The sequence below is a fragment of the Myotis daubentonii genome, chromosome 2 (genome assembly GCF_963259705.1).
Source record: "Myotis daubentonii chromosome 2, mMyoDau2.1, whole genome shotgun sequence".
NCBI classification, from domain to species: Eukaryota; Metazoa; Chordata; class Mammalia; order Chiroptera; family Vespertilionidae; genus Myotis; species Myotis daubentonii.
The window spans coordinates 93,888,888-93,909,558 of NC_081841.1; the positions used below are offsets into that span (position 1 = coordinate 93,888,888).

General features: G+C 47.8%; 1 protein-coding gene across 12 annotated transcripts in view; it reads left to right on the plus strand.

Annotated features, from left to right (window-relative positions):
• CRACR2A (calcium release activated channel regulator 2A) overlaps nt 1–20,671 on the plus strand; it is a 140,510-nt gene that overhangs the window by 94,112 nt on the left and 25,727 nt on the right. For all 12 annotated transcript variants that reach the window (XM_059683853.1, XM_059683845.1, XM_059683846.1 and 9 more), the window contains 6 exons: nt 146–241; nt 2,643–2,830; nt 11,958–12,029; nt 15,662–15,707; nt 17,653–17,759; nt 19,554–19,893. In XM_059683853.1, the coding sequence (XP_059539836.1) occupies nt 146–241; nt 2,643–2,830; nt 11,958–12,029; nt 15,662–15,707; nt 17,653–17,759; nt 19,554–19,893 (849 nt within the window). The remainder of the gene's footprint in view (nt 1–145; nt 242–2,642; nt 2,831–11,957; nt 12,030–15,661; nt 15,708–17,652; nt 17,760–19,553; nt 19,894–20,671) is intronic.

Consider the following 20,671-nt stretch of genomic DNA (forward strand, 5'->3'; position numbering starts at 1 on the left):
TGGCAGATCACCAAGGCCCTGGAATGCTATGGGGAGGCCCCAAAGTCCACCAGGGTGGGCAGGCCCTGCTGTTGAGCAGGTTCAAGGTGGGAAAATGTCTCCATCCCAGGTGCATTTAGGCCTCACATGTCCCTCTCTCTGGCAGGACACAGAGCGCTTTCAGGCCCGCAGTCAGGAGCTGGAGCAGAAGCTGCTGTCTAAGGAGCAGGAGCTGGAGCAGCTCTCCCAGAAGCAGAAGCGGGTATGCTGTGTCCTCAGACCCCTGGCCCTCATTGCATCCTCTTCTCTGGCTCTGGCCCACTTTCACTGCCATTCAGTTAAGGACTTCTCTCTTTTTCAATCTGAAAGAACCATTTAGTTGTACAAGAGAGCATTTGAAATCAGAGATGATCCCAAGATAAAGCCTTTGCTTCTCCAATGCCAGGTGTTTAACTTTGAGAAGGTGCTAAGAATTCTCCCTTGAGGTATCTGCAGACATTGCCGTATAATTGTGCCCAGGAGCCACCCGAATGCCAAAATGTTAATTTGTCCCCTGCATACTGTATAAGAGAGGAGGGGAGTGCTGAGGTACAAGGGACACAGTCCCTGGTACTTTGGGGGCTGCTGCAGACAGTACTGTCTGCCCGCCAGGATGGCCATGGAGCCTCCAGCAGGAAGAGGCTTTTCAAAGGTCAGATTTTCCATCCCCATCTCCCCCTGGACGTGGTTCATCACCTCCTTTATGACTGTTTCATCATCCTGCAGATGGATGCAGACACAGACGCTCCTCTGATGCACCTGAGCTCCCAGCAGGCAGGCTGGGTGCTGCACTGTGTCCATCGACTATGGCTGGGAACGCCTGGCTAATGACCCCAGAAAGACTTATTACCTCGGCAAACCTCAGGCTCTGCCTCTTCTCCAAAGCCAGGGCTCATGGAGGGGAGAGAGTGTCACGTATCCTCCTGTTTTGTCTTGTGTTGGAAGGAATCCAGCCCTGGACAGACCCAGACACATTGCTGCAGTTTAAATAGACAGGGCTATTTTTAGCAATGCATTAGAATGTGTTTGAAGACACCCCCTGCTAAGGCTGCAGACTGCTCCACTCCTGCTGCTACCCCGTCTATGGATTTGGGTTTCTTTCCTCTGCAGTAAGATGGTTTCAACTCCAGGAACTGGCAGCTGCCTTTCCTTCCCTGCTTCCACAGCCTTACCTTGACTTGCTTCTCCTACTCTTTCTCCTTCTCATTATTATGCATTAAGTCCTTACCAATTAGAGTTATCCCTCACATGAATGATTGCCACTCGATTTACTTACTGCATGCTTACCTGATTACACAGGAGCCTCCTGAGAATCACACAACATCCCTTATCATTTCTTCCTCCTCCCCTTACTGGCTACATTCATTAAACTAAATTTTTTATAATCAGTTTGCCTTGGTTTGGTGCTTTCTCTAGTGAGAAGGTTGGAAGCTCTGCAAGGCATGACCACTAGCCAAGAAAAGCTGAAGTCATTCAAAGGCAGGTTTTTAGTTGTTTTAGGAACATGGTTGGTTTGACCTGTTTTAGCTATTTCTTAGGAATTTTCAGTGTTTCTGGCTACCATTCAAAGCTTCTGTAGATTAAAGGAATTGGACTTACACAGCTGAGAGAAGGAAAGGTAATAGATAGATTTATCTCAGTATTCAAAATTGGGAGGGATGTTTTATGAGGATGCCCCTTACTTAGTGTTCTCCATTCCATTGATGGCCAAGGAGAAGAAACTGGCTTAAAGGACAACAAGAAGGATTTACTTTAGCTCTTAAGTTCATTGATGGGATGATGGTAATTATCATTGAGATAAGAGTCGAATATCCAAAGAAGCTAGAAACACCAGTCAGAAAGGATATATGCACCCCTATGTTCATAGCAGCACAATTCACCATAGCTAAGATTTGGAAACAGCCTAAGTGCCCATCAGCAGATGAGTGGATTAAAAAACTGTGGTACATCTATACAATGGAATACTACGCTGCGGTAAAAAAGAAGAAATTCTTGCCATTTGCAACAGCATGGATGGAACTGGAGAGTATTATGCTAAGTGAAATAAGCCAGTCAGAGAAAGATAAATACCACATGATCTCACTCATTTGTGGAATATAATGAACAACATAGACTGATGAACAGGGACAGACCCAGAGACAGAGAAGCAGCGATCAGACTGACAAACCTCAGAGGGAAAGTAGGGGAGGGTGGGGGTAAGGGGGAGAGATCAACCAAAGGACTTGTATGTATGCATATAAGCCCAACCAATAGACACAGACAACAGGGGGATGAGAGCATGAGTGTGTGTGTGTGTGAGGGGGAGGGGGGAGTTGGGGGTTAATGGGGAAATGAGGACACATATGTAATACCTTAACCAATAAAGAAAAAAAAAGATTAAAAAAAAGAGTCGGAGATGGATGTGGAATTTCCTTTTCTCGTAGCCCTATGGAAACAAGGGAGAGCTGAGATTGTTCTGGAAGCTCCTCCTGCTTCCTGAAGTGTATACGTGTGAATGAAGGAACAGGACAAAGTTTGAGGGCAGTGCGGGGTACAGTGATGGTTCCTGCTAGATGAGGCTGGGGCAGGCCAGCCTGATGATGGTGCTTGCCCGCCATTCCTCTCTGTCCCCCATTCCTTTCCAGCTGGAGGGCCAGTGCACAGCCCTGCATAATGACAAGCATGAAACCAAAGCGGAGAATACCAAGCTGAAACTCACCAACCAGGAGCTGGCCCGGGAGCTGGAGCGCACCTCCCGGGAATTGCAGGATGCCCAGCAGCAGCTGGAAAGCCTCCAGCAAGAGGCCTGCAAACTCCACCAGGAGAAGGAGATGTGAGTGTGGCCTTTAGGCACCCCTATCTGCTCTCCAGCTCCCTCCCTGCAGTGAGCATGTCATCTCCCCTATTGGAGACCCTGTCCCTTTGCCTGTAAAATGGGGATTAGACCCCTTGCTCCCTAAGATCTCAACTAGTTTTCTGAAACTATTAGCAGACCAATGCTGTGCTGAGCATTATCTAGGATACACAGCTCTGTTCTTGGAAAATTTATTATGTGATCAGGAAGATATCATAATAAATGATATCCAACCAACAAATATATTTCAGTCTGTGAGAAAATGCTGAGTGAGCGGGTAGACCAAACATGACCGTAGTAGTTTAGAAACCTTGGGGACCGAAGCGGACGAAAGTGAAGCCCGGACAGTTCTGAGATTGACATGTAAATGGATGGGGCATGTGACGGTGCCCTGGAATCTTCACTCCACCTCTGCCCCTTTTTCCTACAAGTATTCTTCTGCATGGGCTGGTTGGGGAGCCCCACACCTCTCGGGGCCTAGTTTGCTAGTGAAACGCTGTGGTGTCAGGACATGGCTCAGCTTGTGAGGCAGAGGCATGGCTGCAAAGATTCCAGGTGTGGTCTGTGTGTTAAGCTGGAGAAGTTGCTGAGAATATCAGCATTTATCTTGTCTCCGGAGTGTTAGGTTTTGAGACCAAATGCACTCTGAGGCCCAGGGAGAGGAATCTCACTTTTTTATTTATTCATTCATTTCTCTATATATTTATGTACTTATTTAGCAAATATTTATTGAAAACTACTCTGTGCCAGGTACTGTGCTGAGCATTCAATGTGTCTTGCGTCGATAGTTTAACATCATCTCCTGTGACCTTTACAGCATCCTGATGTGGCAGGGACGCTTATGATCTACTTTGATTTATAGATGAGGAAACTGAGGTTCAGAGTTTTTCAGCTTCTGTCCAAGAAGCTTAATGCTAGACACTCTTGGTTACCCTCCCAAGGAACAATGAGACAGCTAGAAAATATTTACACAGGCATTGGACTGGCCACCATTCACTCACTTGTTTGTTCATCCACTCATTCATGTCTTCATCCATTCATTCTGCGAAATGTTTTTGTGTGCCTGGTCCTGTGCTGGGTAGAATGAAAAGTCTGATTTTAGAGGAAAGGCAGTATTACTTACCAATGCTTGATGTTATACATATATTCACTTTCCTTGCTCAAAAGTGAAAGCCCTCATTTTCGGACTGTTGGCAAAATGTTGGTCCACCTGCCTAAATCAAATTGTCCTGCTGTCTGGCTCACATGTGGTGTCTTCTAGCATGTGGGATTGATTGCCTAGGGCAGTGGTCGGCAAACTCATTAGTCAACAGAGCCAAATATCAACAGTACAACGATTGAAATTTCTTTTGAGAGCCAAATTTTTTAAACTTAAACTATATAGGTAGGTACATTGTCATCAACTTAATTGGGGTACTCCTAAGCTGGCTTTTGCTAAAAACATCCTCAATCTGATTGAGGTATGTTCACTGAGGTCGACCCCTTCCAACTCTCCCATCCACACTCGTCTTGTATACAGTGGGGCCTTGACTTACGAGTTTAATTCGTTCCGAGACCGAGCTCGTTGAGGAGCTCGTTAACTCAAATTACTCTGTCAACTCAATGCAAAAAATCGGCTGAGAGACAGCTGGTATCTCAAAAGACTCGTTAGTCGGGACACTCTTAAGTCAAGGCTCCACTGTACTTGTTTCCTCTATTTCCTTTTCGAAAACCGACTTCTGCGCATGGGCCATGAAGTTTCAATTGCACTGTACGGGCGCGCCCTCACGTGGTATTTTGTGGAAGAGCCACACTCAAGGGGCCAAAGAGCCGCATGTGGCTCGGGAGCCGCGGTTTGCCCACCACTGGCCCAGGGTGAGAGGGAGGTGTTTGGATTTAAAGTTTTACCCTAGTAAGATATCTGCAATTAAATACACACACACACACACACACACACACACACACACCAATTCTTGGGTGACCAGTGGAAAAAGAGTGTATTTCATTGTAAATGAGCAAAATCAGTTCCTCCTCATTGAAAGCAGGTCAACAAGGCACAGGCATTTAACTTTGCAAACAATGAAGGATTCAGGCTTTTAAAATTCAATCAAGTTCTAAAAGCAACAAACATCTGAAGGCGCAGGAATTAGAATAGCAGATGGAAATGAGCACACAGCGTGGAGTAACAGATCATAGCAGGAGGATTCAAATCTTCCCGAAGCCTCATCTTAATTAACCAAGCCAGAGATAGTCTCTGGAGGTTGGGAATTAAAAAAGAGGGGAGGAGGGATAGGAGGAAGAGATAAATGATTCCCCCGTTCACGGCTTGTTTTGGAAAAGCGTGCAGTGTCCTGTACAGCCACACAGAGTGCTGGAGCCCAGGAGAGCATTCTTGGCCTTCCAGGGAGGTCAGGAGAGAAGGCAGGGAGAGCCTCGCTTGTCCTCTATAGAACAGAGTCCCAGACCGCCAGGACTGATAGGACCTTAATGCTCTCCATCTCCCATTTTATAAATGATGAAACTGAGGCTCAGAGAGGTATAGTGACCAACCCAAAGCAGCACAGCTAGTTAGTTCCAGAAAATGGGACAGAGCCTGGTTCTGATGTCTTGCTGCCTGACACTGCTTCACAGCTGGGAGGGGGAAAGGGAAGATTCAGAGATAAACAGACTGAGTCATTTATCAGCAAGAGTTCTGAATGGGCAAATTGATTTTCCTGTTCTCTGAAGATGCTCAAGGAAGGAGAACTAGATTTTAAAATATGATAAAGAAAGAACAATCGAGACAGAACCAAGATGGCGGCATAGGTTAACGCAGGAGTTTGCTGCTTTGAACAACTACTTCAAAAGTGAAACTAAAACACGGAACGGACATCACCCAGAACCACAGGAACGCTGGCTGAGTGGAAGTCCTACAACTAGGAGGAAAGAGAAACGCATACGGACACTCAGAGGAGGCGCAGTGCTGAAGTCAAATTCTGAGGTGCGGAGTGCGCAGAGCGGGCTGGCGGCGGAGGGCGCGGTTGTTGTTTTCAATCGGGAGGGAGTCGCAGACTCTGAGCTCCAGATACAGGCGAGTCTTTAGGGACCCAGGCTCAAACGGGAGGAGCGGACTGTCTGGCTTCGGTCAGAGCGAGTGCAGCTTTCTCTCCGAGCCTTGCAGCGGGTGCTGGGACTCAGAGAGGCAGAGCCCCTGGGGACAGGACTGAGAGCCGCCATAACTGCTCTCTCCGGCCCACCCTGTTGATCCTGTGCGACCCGCCCCGCCCAAGCCCTGCACAGAGGCATTTGCTGGATAGCCTCAGGCAAAGGCTAGATTAGCACCTCCCTAGAGGACAGAAGTTCTCTCACTGCTGACACAGCTGATTCTCATAGCCACTTGGCCTGGAGGTCAAACCCTCCCTGGAATTAGCTACAACAATCAAGATTTATCTATAAGACTGCGAACAAAGACCACTAGGGGGTGCACCAAAGAAGCATAACAAAATGCGGAGACAAAGAAACAGGACAAAATTGTCAATGGAAGAAATAGAGTTCAGAACCACACTTTTAAGGTCTCTCAAGAACTGTTTAGAAGCTGCCGATAGACTTAATGAGATCTACACGAAAACTAATAAGACCCTCGATCTTATATTGGGGAACCAACTAGAAATTAAGCACACACGGACTGAAATAACGAATATTAAACAGACGCCCGACAGCAGACCAGAGGAGCGCAAGAATCAAGTCAATGATTTGAATTGCGAGGAAGCAAAAAACATCCAACGGGAAAAGCAAAATGAAAAAAGAATCCAAAAATGCGAGGATAGTGTAAGGAGCCTCTGGGACAGCTTCAAGCGTACCAACATCCGAATTATAGGGGTGCCAGAAGATGAGAGAGAGCAAGATATTGAAAATCTATTTGAAGAAATAATGACAGAAAACTTCCCCCACCTGGTGAAAGAAATGGACTTACAGGTCCAAGAAGCGCGGAGAACCCCAAACAAAAGGAATCCAAAGAGGACCACATCAAGACACATCATAATTAAAATGCCAAGAGCAAAAGATAAAGAAAGAATCTTAAAAACAGCAAGAGAAAGTAACTCAGTTACCTACAAGGGAATACCCATACGACTGTCAGCTGATTTCTCAACAGAAACTTTGCAGGCCAGAAGGGAGTGGCAAGAAATATTCAAAGTGATGAATACCAAGAAACTACAACCAAGATTACTTTATCCAGCAAAGCTATCATTCAGAATTGAAGGTCAGATAAAGAGCTTCACAGATAAGGAAAAGCTAAAGGAGTTCATCACCACCAAACCAGGATTATATGAAATGCTGAAAGGTATCCTTTAAGAAGAGGAAGAGGAAGAAAAAGGTAAAGATACAAATTATGAACAACAAATATGCATCTATCAACAAGTGAATCTAAGAATCAAGTGAATAAATAATCTGATGAACAGAATGAACTGTTGATTATAATAGAATCAGGGACATAGAAAGGGAATGGACTGACTATTCTTGGGGGGGAAAGGGGTGTGGGAGATGTGGGAAGAGACTGGACAAAAATCGTGCACCTATGGATGAGGACAGTGGGTGGGGAGTGAGGGCGGAGGGTGGGGCGGGAACTGGGAGGAGGGGAGTTATGGGGGGAAAAAAAAAGGAACAAATGTAATAATCTGAACAATAAAGATTTAATTAAAAAAAAAGATGAATCTAAAAAAAAAAAAAAAAAAAGAAAGAACAATCAAGCAGTGAAGATAATATAAAGATGAAGGTCAGCTGAAAGCACCTCTTCGTTTATTTTGTTAATTAACTTTTATTTAGGGTAGTTTATGACAAAGCACCAAATTCAAAGGGCACAAAAGGATATGCACTAAAAAGAGGTTTGCCTCTATCCCCTGGGCCATCACTTCTGGCCTCCAGCCACACAGAGGCCACCAGTCATGGTTTCTTGTGGGTCCTTCCAAAGAGTTCTATGCATATGCAAATGCGCATGCATACACACAATTTTCACTTACAAAATGGTAGCACATTATTCTGCATTTGCCTACATTTTTCACTTGACAGTGTATTTCAGAGTGTGCTCCATATCTCACCTGCCTCCTAAAAACAAACCAACAGCAGTTTCCTAATGGCAACCATACATCTCTCACCAACTACTCCTGTGAAAAAGGCAAGTTCTTCCCCTTTTAGTTCACATATTACCAATGTAAACATTTAGAATGTCTAGGTTAGGAGGACTTCCAAGGTCATTTAGTCAAACATCCAAGCACCTTTTTTCACCCAGAAATGCTTTTCTTTTTGTTAACACAAAATAATCTGAATATGTTTCTATGTGTATAAATTGGTCTGAGCAGTTCAAACCTACATTGTTCAAGAGTCAGTTGTATTTTCTATCCCTGGTTGGTGGGATCTGTGTAAGTGGAGGGCCAACTTAACTTATATGGATTTCCAACTGCCCAGAGGATTGGCACTTCCAACCCCCACATTGTTCAAGGGTCTAATGTCTATTTATCTATATACTAGAGGCCCGGTGCACGAAATTCATTCACATGTAGGATCCCTAGGCCTGGCTGGCAATCAGGGCTGATCGGGGTCTTCTGGCTGTGGGCCAGGGCCTCCCTTCCTTCTGCGCTGCCCCCTGGTGGTCAGTGCACATCATAGCGAGTGATCAAACTCCCAGTCTCCCGGTAGAACTCCCGAGGGGACAATTTGCATATTAGGCTTTTATATATATAAACTAGAGGCCCGGTGCACAAAAATTTGTGCACTAGGTGGGGGATGGGCCCCTCAGCCAGGCCTGTGCCCTCTTGCAGTCTGGGACTCCTTGGGGGATGACCACCTGCTGGCTTAGGCCTGCTCCCTGGGGGACTGGGCCTAAGATGGCAATCAGACATCCCTCTGGCAGCCTGACAGCCCTTGGGGGATGTCCACTTGCCAGCGAGGAACAGACCTAAGCTGCAGTCAGATATCCTTAGCGCTGCTGAGGAGGCAGGATAGGCTCCCACCACCACCGCTGTACTGGCAGCCATCAGCCTTGCTTGTGGCTGAGCAGAGCTCCCCCATGTGGGAGCACACTGACCACCAGAGGGCAGCTCCTGCATTGAGCATCTGCCCCCTGGTGGTCAGTGTGTGTCATAGTGACCAGTCATTCCCAGTCTTTCTGCTGTTAGGGTCAGTTTGCATAGTACCCTTTTACTGTATAGGATAGAGGCCTGGTGCACAGGTGGGGGCTGGCTGGTTTGTCCTGAAGGGTGTCCCGGAACAGGGTGGGGGTCCCGCTTGGGTGCCTGGCCAGCCTGGGTGAGGAGCTGATGGCTATTTGCAGCTGGTCACACTCCCTTCAGAGTAGGGGTCCCCACTGGGGTGCCTGGCCAGCCTAGATGAGGGGCTGATGGCTGTTTTCAGGCTGGCCACACCCCCTTTAGCTTGGGGGTTCACAATGGGATGCCTGGCCAGTCTGGGTGAGGGGCTGAGGGCCGTTTTCAGGCTGGCCAGGACTGAAGCTCCCAGCCTCTCCTTTTTTTCTTTTATTTTTTCTGAGATTTATTTACCTTCTATAATTGAAACATTGTTGCTGTCACTGGCGTTCTCAGCTCCATGGCCACAGCTGGCTGAAAGCAGGTATCTGGGGTTTGTTTAGCTTCTATAATTGAAACATTGTTGCTTCCGGAGCTCAGAGCCAGGCCGCGGCAGATGGGCAACCTTGGCTTCCTCCTTCACTGGAGCAAGCAAGCCTCATGTTCGCTTCAGCTGCATGGCTGCCAGCCACCATCTTTGTTGGCAGTTAATATGCATATGGCCCTGATTAGCCAATGGGAAGCGTAGCAGAGGTATGGTTAATTACCCTTTTGTCTTTTATTAGATAGGATATCCAACTGGATTTATGTTTACTAGACAAATGGACAAATATGTTTGCATGGACATGTAATATAATATATGTGTGTATATATGTGTGTTGGTATAGCTCCAATGGTCAGCTGGTTCTGTGAGAACAAGGCCAGAGAAGACCTGCCACACCTTCTTATTTAGGAATTGGTTCCTCAGTCAAACCCCCTAGGACAGCGGTTCTCAACCTGTGGGTCGCGACCTCTTTGGTGGTCAAACAACCCTTTCACAGGGGTCGCCTAAAACCATCCTTCATATCAGATATTTACATTACAATTCATAACAGTAGCAACATTATAGTTATGAAGTAGCAATGAAAATAATTTTATGGTTGGGTCACAACATGAGGCACTGTATTTAAAGGGCCAGAAGGTTAAGAACCACTGCCCTAGGAGAACCCAGACCTGAGATCTGCAATGAGTGGTTTTCCAAAGCAGAGGTAAGCTGCCTGCTTCCTCTGCCCCCAGAGAGAAGCAGGACCAGGTGGGGTCGCACGAAGCGTCCAGGCAAGCTTGGCTCCTGGGGCACAGAGGCAGCCAGGAGGCAGCTCTAATTGCTAATCAGAGCAGAATCCTAGACAGGGGTTTGGGAACCTGGTTCGGGTAATGGCAAATATGTTGTTTTTTCCCCAAGTTGAAATTAAATATAATTGGTAATAAAATGTTAGGAATTTGCAGCTCTGCAGGAGCCAGAGAAGTTTTGTTGCTTAATTAGGATTATCTGAGGTGAACTTAGAATTTAATTCAGTCTGTTATTGTTGTAATTGACTTTATAGTTATTCTATAAAGGGGGGAAAGCCACCACCGATACCTCTTCAGGAACCAGGTCATTGTGAGCTTGGCAGAGTCTTATGGACCCAGCAAACTGGTTCTGTTTTCTCCAGTTCAATGACATGGATGGGTGGCCGAGGGTGACTGTCCTTGCCCAGCCCAGGGTGTGCACAATCCAGATGCCCTGACAGCCTATGCAAGTTGACAATGTTATCAGGGTGTAAGATGCTTCCTTCACTAAATGCCATGCTGTGGTTTGGAGACGTGGAACTTTGGGTCCTTTGCATAAACCATGGTGCAGAGCACAGAGGAAAGGATGGAGGTGAAGTTATGAAGTCAACCACGGTTTATTTCCCAGTGTCTCCAGTTCTGCCTTTTTTCCTTTCTTCCCTGAGTGTTGTTGAGTACCTCCCCAACTCACTCCCCTTCCTTCCTTCCTTCCTTCCTTCCTTCCTTCCTTCCTTCCTTCCTTCCTTCCTTCCTTCCTTCCTTCCTTCCTTCCCTCCCTCCCTCCCTCCCTCCCTCCCTCCCTCCCTTCCTTCCTTCCTTCCTTCCTTCCTTCCTTCCTTCCTTCCTTCCTTCCTTCCGTCTTCCTCCCTCTAGCCCTGCCTTCCTTTTTCCCCTCCCCACTTTTTCCTTCCCTCTCTCCTTTCTTCCTTCCTGCTGCTTCTTTTTGACTCTGACTGCATGCAGGGCCCTGCAGGGAGGATACAAATGCAAGCAAACTGGACAGGACCCTGCCTCACTACGTCGCCCTCCAGCCACCCATGCAACTTTCAGCTTCTCTCTCCCTCCTCACAACTCCCTATATGGCCACCATGTTCACACTGTGATATAAACAGCTGATTACAACTGATGCATAAGTCTCTCCTTACAGCTAGAGATAAGAAATCCTAAGTCAAAGAAATGAGTGATCAATGGTGGAAATCCCAGATATCTGAAAACAGATTGGAGACTTTGGGTGGTGAAACTGGAAAATGATTCTTTGAGAGCTCCTGGAAACAAACCTAACCAGCACCTAAGGGAAAAAGAATACCAGTTCTGCTCTCACCCTCCAAGATTGGTCTGGAGAAGAATATTGATTCTAATCCCCTGAACTCTGGGGGGCAGGACCATTTGGAGCCTGGGAAAACAGTGGTTCTCTATCACAGAGTCATGCTCAGAGGTGGCGTGCAAGTGGCTGCAGAGTGAGCATGTCTGGGGCCAGGAGGCCTTGCTGAGGACCCTGGGTTGTCTGTGTGAGCTGGGAGGGTTATCGAAGCTCTGCCTGTGTCTGTGAAATGGGGTGTCTGTGATGACTAACTGAGGTCATGGCTGTGAGCACTTGCACGTGGCAGGTGCTCTCCAAGGGTCATGTTCCTTGAAACCCTTTGGTCCCCAGCGTGGGCACTGCCTGCTTGTTCCAGTGTGAGGGCTCCCGGGTGCCTCATACCCCATAGCTCCCCCCGCCCCGAACAATCATTCATCTCTGCTGTCTGCCTCCTCCTCAGGGAAGTGTACCGCGTGACGGAGAGTCTGCAGCGGGAGAAGTTGGGGCTCCTGAAGCAACTGGATTTCCTGAGGTGGGTCAGCGCTGTGTGTGTTCTGAGAGCGCATCCCAGATGCCTCAGGTGGGGGCCAGGCTGAGTCCGCCCAGCCTACATGCCGGAAAACAGCCGCTGAGAGAGCGCCCTCATTTCTCTGCCCTTGACATATTGTTCAGACACCAAGTACCACCCTTTTCATTATGTTTGGTCCATCTACACAGCCCACTTCCCTCTCCAGTTTATACCCCTGTGGGCGGGCCCTCCCTCGTTCTTCACCGCATCTCTCATAGCACCCTGCATGGCCCTTGTCAAGTAGAAGGGACCTGAATTTATTGAGCATCTACACTGTGCCAGCCATACTACCCCTTTCATCTTCAACAAAACTTAGGAAAGTAGGCAGGGCAGTTGTTAATACAGGGAGTTAGCTGATGAGGAAGTTGGTATTAGAGAAATGAGATAATTTACCAAAAGTGAAACAGCTACTCACTGGTGTAGCCAGAATTGAGATCCACATCGGGTCGATTCTCTTTATCCTGCCATATTCTGTTCATGTTTGTTGAATGATTTCAGGCACACCTCATCTTATTGTTCTTTACTTTGTTGTGCTTTGCAGATATTGCGGGTTTTTTTTACAAATTGCATGTTTGGGGCCATAGTGCATCGGGCAAGTCTATTGGTGCCATATTTCCACAAGGCTCAAATGATGTGTCGCATTTTTTAGCAATAAAGTATTTTTTAATTAAGGTTTGTACTTTTTTAGACATCATGCTCTTGCACACTTAAGACTACAATATAGAATAAAACTATATTTATATGGACTAGGAAACCAAAAAATTCATTACTTGCTTTATGACGATATTCCCTTTATTGCCATGGCCAGTAATCTGCAGGGTCTGCCTAAAAATGAGTCAAAACAGCACCAAGAATGGCGTCTCCTTCGCCTGCTAAAACTCACTGTAACTTCAAAGCTCATTGGCCTGGGATGCGCCCAAAACCCAAACCAAACCAAATCCCACCAAACCTGTGTGGGAAAGGTGGCATTTTGAGTTCCGCCTCTGAGGTTTCTAAGTGCCTGCTGCCTACCAACCACCTCCTGGGGAGTGGTGACCAAGCAGAAGGACTTCGGTTCTGATTTGTAAAGGGCAAATGCTTTGAAGTCAGGTAAATGATGAAGCTTTTGTTTAGTTTTTTTGTTTGAAAGCAAGGTAAGGTCACTGTGTCTCACATCCATGATGCTACCAGATTGAAAAGTGCTTCAAATTGAATGCCCTTCAAATTTACTGCGCTTAATGCCTGGTTCCAACAGGCCCCAAAGGCCAACTTCTCATCCACTTAAGAGAAGGTGTTGATTCTTAGGAAGGCGTTGGTGAAAGGAAGAGAACAAGATGTTCAAGGCCAAGTTTTTGTGTTTTTCCCCTTCTTTCTATTATACTTGGAAAAAAGAAAAGGGCAGATTCAACATGAGTGAGCAGAGGGGGGTGACAAGGCAGCATTCTGCAAATGCTTGTGGGTCTTTTTAAAGGAGAGCAGCCTTTGTGCAGAATCACGTGGCTGGAGCTACAGCATGGTTACCAAGCTCAGCCTCTGCCAGCTGGTGAGAGCCCAGATGTGGAGGGGAGGCCCCCAGCAGGTTTCTCTTCCACACTGAAGTCACCAGCTAGTGACCCAGAGCTATGAGGAAACGGAAGTTGAGGAGAGAAAGTTGGGAGAGGGGAGGGGTGGGGAGAACAGTGGGATGTGGAGGGGTGATGGTGGTAAAATCAGGACAATGGCCGGGATGTGACCGGATGAGGAGGGGACTGCCCTCCTAAGGGAAATGGAGCAAATGGAAGCAATTTCAGGAACACACCCTTTGCAGCTGCATCTGGTTCCAGTCCCAGCACTGCCCCTCATTACTGTGTGTGCCCTTGGACAATTGACTTAACCCGTGGGAGTCTTAATCTCCTGCCCACCTCTTGGGCTTCCTTTGAGACTCAGATGATAGATGTGAGTAGCAATCCCAACAGGGAGTGATGGGAATGAAAGTGGACACATGTAAAGAGTCTAGCATTTCTTTAAGTGCTGAAGCCTCTGCATGGTGGTGGCTGCACAAAGCATGAAACAACAGCAAAGCCCCGAGAAAGATGTGGCTCCCAGGGCTCCCCAAGTCCTCACCCAGACGCAGGGACACTAACGTCACTCCTGCACAGACGGAGGGCCATTCCGTCATGAGAAGCTCCCTTTCCATCCTCAGGGTTTACAAGAACCTTCCTCGTCCCTCCCGCTCACTCTGCAGGCCCTGGCTGCTCACCAGATGCACAGCTGGTGCAGAACAACCCCGGGAACTGAGGTCTGTCCTCCGGCCTGTCTCAGACCGGCGCCTGCCGCGTGCAGCTCACTTAGCGGAATGCCTGCCCACGGTCTGTGCCCAGTAAATGGCCATGTTACAGTGATGACAGTCAGACCACAGCTGTGCCCTCCCTTTGGAGAGATCTAAATGTGTTATAATATTTCTTATACAGTTTCTCATCCTCCCCTCCCCATCTAGCTACTTTCCGTTTCTTTAATCACTTTCAACAATACTTTCAAAGGAATTGTTTGCCCTTATAGTCACTGTCTCCATTTCTTTTCCTCATAGTCCCACCCTCTAGTCAGGCTTTTTCTACCACTGAAAGTGGAACCAATGACCAACATGTTAATTAAAATATTGACCAATTCTCGGGCTCACCCTCGTCCCCAGCAGTCTGTTCTTGGCACAGCGCCTATAGGGCTCCTTTGAAAACCTGGGTCAGATCAGGACACTCCTCTGCCTCTCCACACCCACCCCCATGGCTCCATCTCTCAATTGGATGAAAAAATCAAAGTTCTTACAATGGCCCACAGGCCATGAACGGCAGGTCGCCCTCCTCTTCTATCTTTTCTCTGACCTTGTCTCCTAATGCTCTCCTTCTGAGTATGCTGCTGCCCTTCGTTCTGTTCCTCATGCACAGCAGGCCTCACCCAGCCCAGGCTGTGCCCCAGCAGTCCCCTCTGCACCCCAGGCTCTTGCCTCAAATACCCACAGTGCTCCTCTCTCCTCCTCTGAATCTCTGCTCAGATGCTGCCTTCTCAGCAAGCCAAGCTCCCCCCCCCCCCCCGCCCACCACCACCCTATTGAAACACCACTCTACCCCTGGCTCACTTTATTCCACTTTCCTGCTTTTTCTCAGTAGCAGTTATGCCTGCACTAAAATACAAATTCTCTGAGGGCAGGAACTTCTTGTTTTGCTCATTGGTGTAACCTTCATAGGCAGAACGGTGCCTGGCACATAGTGGGTGTCCAGGAGACTCTTGTTGGGAGGATGTAGGCATGAATGAATGCTTCACTGAGGGCACAAGGCCCCAGAGCAACTCACAGGCCCAGAGTGACTCCTGGGCACCCTCTGGGGGAGGCTCCCTGGTGATGGCATAGACCCGTGCATGATCTGAAGGGCATGGGTGCCAGGAGGCCATTCTGCCTATCCCCTTCCTCTGAGCTGATTTACGCAGACTACCCTCTGCCATTAACCACAACCCCTAAGGAAAGAGGTTGCACCCGCGCCGGGCCTTCCACAGCACGCCTTCCTCTGTACCGCCTGCTGGCGACTGCTGCTATTGGCCCCGTGGACCACAAGCTCCATGTTCGAATAGATTCTCCTTTTCCATCGCAGGGAAAGGAACAAGCACCTCCGGGATGAAAGGGACATATGCTTTCAGGTAAGTGCCCGGTGCCCCCTCCTCTGGGGAAAGACAAGGACTGTGGTCCAGTAGCAGCCAGCGCCTGAGCCGGGACTGGCCGGCAATGTCCTGAGGTGTGGGGTCTGCTTGCTCCTTTCTGTGTGGCAGGACCATGGCATATGCTTTTTAGAAAATAATAAAAATGCAGGGGACCTCCTGGGTAACAGTGTGTTAATTTCCCATGAAGTCACACACTTCCCTCTTGGCATAACAGGGCAAATAATTGGGAGGGTCACTCATTTCTTAGATGCAGAAATGGTAGTTCTGTCCTGAGATGACGCAGTTGAAATGTCAGGATCACTTTTACACCACAAAGCTCGCAGCATTTTTCTTTATTAAAACTTTTATCTCTTGATAAAAAATTTGCATTTTAATTCAAAATTCAAAATGTATACTTGAAAATTTACATAGTAGATTTTATGCGCAATATTTTTACCCTGTGGGGGCCCCTGCTTCTCCAGACCTGAGTACAATACTTACATATTTTCCCAAATAACACAAAATTCTATATTTATTTAAAATCTTCCCTTTGGCTGCATTAAACAAAATCTAGGATCCCACATTCCCCTACTTCCTTCCCTCTTAGACAGCGGCTGTTGGATGCTCTCAAGGGAAGAAAAATGGTGGCAGGACTGATTGATGTGAGTTTTTAATTATTAGAATGATCATACCATGAAGTTCATGTGTGTCCTTGGGCAAGTCATTTGCCTCCTTGGACCGTGACCCTGCCTACCTCATCAGGAAAGGGAATCCCTATTCTTTATTTTTCCCCCCCAAATTGTAAGGGTTTTTGAGAAAAACTTTTGGCAAGAGGAGGTCTCCCACTGGACCCTTGGCGGAACAGTGGCCTAAATGCAGGCGGCAAGGGGCAGCTGGTTTGCCCTGAATGAAGTGCACCCGGTTTATAACTGCGAGTCCTGGAGGGACCTTGTTCCACCGTGTCCTTTCCATCACTGACTGGCAGCAAACACCTCTGCGCCACCTGAGCCCTACCAGAGCAAGGCCTCAGCCTACACGTGTGTTTGATGATGATAATGGTTATTATTGTAGAAGTAACTGCATTTATTTTAAAACTTCCAACCGAATGTCATCCTAATCCCTTGACCTTGCTTTCCCTCACCTGCCAAACTCATTTTGCTTTGAAAAGAGAATGGGCTTAAGAAAGAGGGATAAAATCATGTTAATTCTTTTTTAAAAATCATGTTAATTCTGGGTTATAATTAAAGATTAACTTGGAATCATTATAGTCATATTTGCAGAGGCCCTGGGAGTCCTGCCACTCCCCCCGCCCCCCCCTTAAGGATCATCAAGAATCATGGGGATGGCTGGTTAATGAGAGATTCCTTTAGGGACTGTTAGGGAGCATTGGCAAAGAGGGTGCAAGCCCTCACCCCACCCAGGCTCTTGGTTACAGATGTGTGAGCCATTTATCCACACCCAGCCCCCGCCCACAAAAGGTTTGAAATACTCTGTGCTAGCTTAGTAGCTGTGGACGGGGGCTGGGTGAACTGATCCTCTGGGCTGGTCTCTTTCTCATGTCCGAGGCTTTGGGAATACCTGGAACTGGAGCCACACAGAGAGAGTGATTTAAAGAGCCAGAGTCTTTTCTGCCCATAAACATTCTTCCTATGCCTTCCACATCTAGCTCCTCTTACCTGTGCTCTTGCAAATTATCAATAGTCCTGTGAAGGACAATATCGTGGACCCCAGGCTCTAACCTGTGTGTTGGCTCATTTGATTAGGTTGTTAGACAGGAAGTGGAGGAATTCTGGTGGAAATGCCAGCAGGGAGAGCAGCACATCACTTGCTTATTCAGAGTTTTGTCTAAAGCCTGACCTAGGAGGTGGGAAAGTTGAGCCCTTTCTGCTCAAACATTAGGACAAACTGGCAGGCATGGATCTGAGGGCCTTTTGTGTTTCTGCAGAAAGATAAGGCAGCCAAAGCAAACACAGCTGCTGCCAAGGCAAGCTGGAAACAGAGATCTGGCTCTGTGATAGGCAAATATATGGACGGCAGAGGGATCCTTAGAAGGTAAGTTGTCCTCTATTTGTTCACTCGTTATCTGTTCGCTGGTCTTGTACTTCTTGGGAACAGGCCCCAAGCCTGTGCTGTGCTGAGTGCAGACTGGCCCTTGGGAAGTGGCACTGGTGGGGAAGCCTGGGGTCAGCTGTGCTCACTCCCCTTGAATCTTGGAGGACATATCCCTTCCTGTTCTGACATCCAAGGAGGAGTCTGGTGCATAGCGAGCCCCTAGGACAGACCATTGTCTTTTCTGTCCCTCCCATCCTGTCCAGTGTGTGCTTGCAGAGAGGGACTGAATCAGTGCTATAGATCAGCAGAGGGGAGAAAACAAGAGCGGTCAGGGACAGAGATGGAGGGTGTGGCCTGACGATGCCCAGTTGTCAGTTGAGCAGAATGGATACACTTGGTTTTTCAGGCACATGACTATTTGGGCTCTAAAGGGCAATTAAAGTGCCCTATGGAATCTCTAATAGTTGAACTCCTTCACAGACAAGAATAGGGCCTGTGCTTGACTGATCCCTTTCAATGATTCATATTTAATTAACTCAAAGATGACATGTTTTGTTCCTGTTGGATAACACATAATTGCATCCCCAAAGGAGGGGTTTGTTGTTTATTCAGAGACCAGCCAATCCCCTTCTTCTTGTTGGCATGTGCTCCATCCACATTGATGGCCAGAGAGAGGTAGAGGCAGCTGGATCCCTTAGTATTAGATCTGGGGGCAAAGTGTGCGAACTTGCTCATCTAGGAGACATTGAGGACAGCAAGCATGCAATACCAGGAGGGCAAAGGGAGGTGGCTCTGGGCTGTCAGTCAGCTGATGAGTTGAGTCTTTGGAGCTGATCATTGTGATTTTCTAAGTATCTGAACAGTGAGATACAATTTTGGAGCTAAGTTTGTGCAATAATAGTTGGCCTGTTGGTTCCTCAGAACAGAATCTATTCATTGATTGATTCAGTCAATAAGCATTTACCAATTCCCTCCTCTGTAGCAGACAGTTTTTTGAGTTCTGTGAAGATTCCAAAGATAAATTAGACATGAGCCCTGCCATTAATGTCTATTATCGAGTGCCTGCAATGTGCAGATACTGCGCTGTGTGCTGGGTATATATACAGTGGTGAGCAAACAGGCTCCGAGGCCACTTCCCCCTGACTGACTTGCAGGGTCACTGAAAGAGAAAGGAAAAGGAAGGAGAGGCAGGTCGAGATACCCTGGCTTCCTTCGACCCAAAGCACGTGCTCTAGTGGGCAGCTGCCACTGAGCCAGGAGACATCTGACTAGTGGGGACATACAGTTAGTTAAGGCTGGCCTTGGGACCAGAGTCGAGGCTATCTGGTCGTTAACCCAGGATGCTTTATTTATGCTCCTTTCTTCACACCCTTTTCTTCTCTATCAAAGCATTTCTCACAACTTGTAAAAATGTGTTTAGTTGTGTCATTATTGCTCTAGCCCTTCCACTAAGCTGAGCATTCCTCAAGGACAGGGGATGTGTCCATTTGTTCATGACTGTGACATTAGCTTTATACCTGATAGATCATCATTATTACCTTCACTGTCATCACCATCATCACCTTCATCATCATCACCTTCACCATCCCCTTCATCACCTTCACCATCAGGCTCTTGTATAAGTGTGTTGAATGAATGAACTAAACAATGCTGGGTCTGGTTTTCCCTTTTCCAGAGCTCTGTGCCCCCAAGGTGTGGTGCTCTTTTGTCATCTGTCAGAAAAGCACTATGGCTTCCATACTGATACATTTTACAATTTTCTTCCCCCTCTTCCTTCTTCTCCACCCCAAACAGCCAGTCAGAGGAGGAGGAGGATGTGTTTGGCATGCTGAGGAGGAGAAGCTCCCTGGGCCTGAGTGGGTATCCCCTTCCAGAAGAGGAGCCAGGAACCAGGGAGCCAGGGGCTGAGGGTCCACGCCCCCGGGCACTCCGCAGAATCATCTCCATTGAAGAAGACCCCCTGCCCCAGCTCCTGGATGGCAGCTTTGAGCGGCCGCTGAGCAAATGCCCAGAAGAGGAGGAGGTCTCCAACCAGGGGGTGGAAGGACAAAGCCAGCAGGCCCAACCTTCTCAGGGGGAACTCGTGCCCACATCTCCCCGAGGGCAGCCTGTTGGGAAAGAAGCTCTGTCTAAGGTAAGGGCATATCGCACCTTGACTTTAGAGGTCACTCCTATGCCATGTCCCAAAGGCAGCTTAGAAAATCAGATGTAACTGGTCTCATGATTCAACATATTTGTGTCCTTCAAATACTACCTTTCCCTGCTTAGCTGTGTGTCTTGGGGGAGACTCAGGGGTCCTGGTAAATTCTCCTTATAAACTCTGATGTTTGTCCCACTCCCTACCCTATGCTCTTTTCTGATTCAGCGTAAGGCACCAACCCCATGTCCCACCTGAACTCCCCACCAGGTCTTCCTCTAAACTCTGGGGAGAAGGAGGCCATATGAACCATCTTCCTCTGGCTCATAGTGATGATGTTCCACACCTTGTTTGTGACCTAAGCCTAGGAGCCTTCCTTGGGTCCTGACCCCTCCACTTGACCCTCCAAAGCAGCTTTAGAAATGTCCCAGCAGTGTGAAAGAGGCTCCCCTGCACACTAGGCCAGCCCTTTAGAATTAGCCCTTGCCACCTGGAGCATTTCCATGGCTGTATTAGCATGTGTGACAGGAAGACTTCTCTGGCCACTGTGCAGAGACATGTGGTGTCAGTTATCACCCTTGGGTCTGGATTAAGATTCATGCCTATGTGTCACTCCTCTGAAGGGTGGAATGGTGGAGGCCCAGGCCCCGGGGAGGGTGGAGAATTGGTGGCACCCACTGGTGGGTGGGGCCCCTCCCCCTACCTGTCCTTCCACAACCCTGTCAGCGCTATACATGGGGGCATTGGGCGCAGATGGGGTTTTCAGTACCCCATG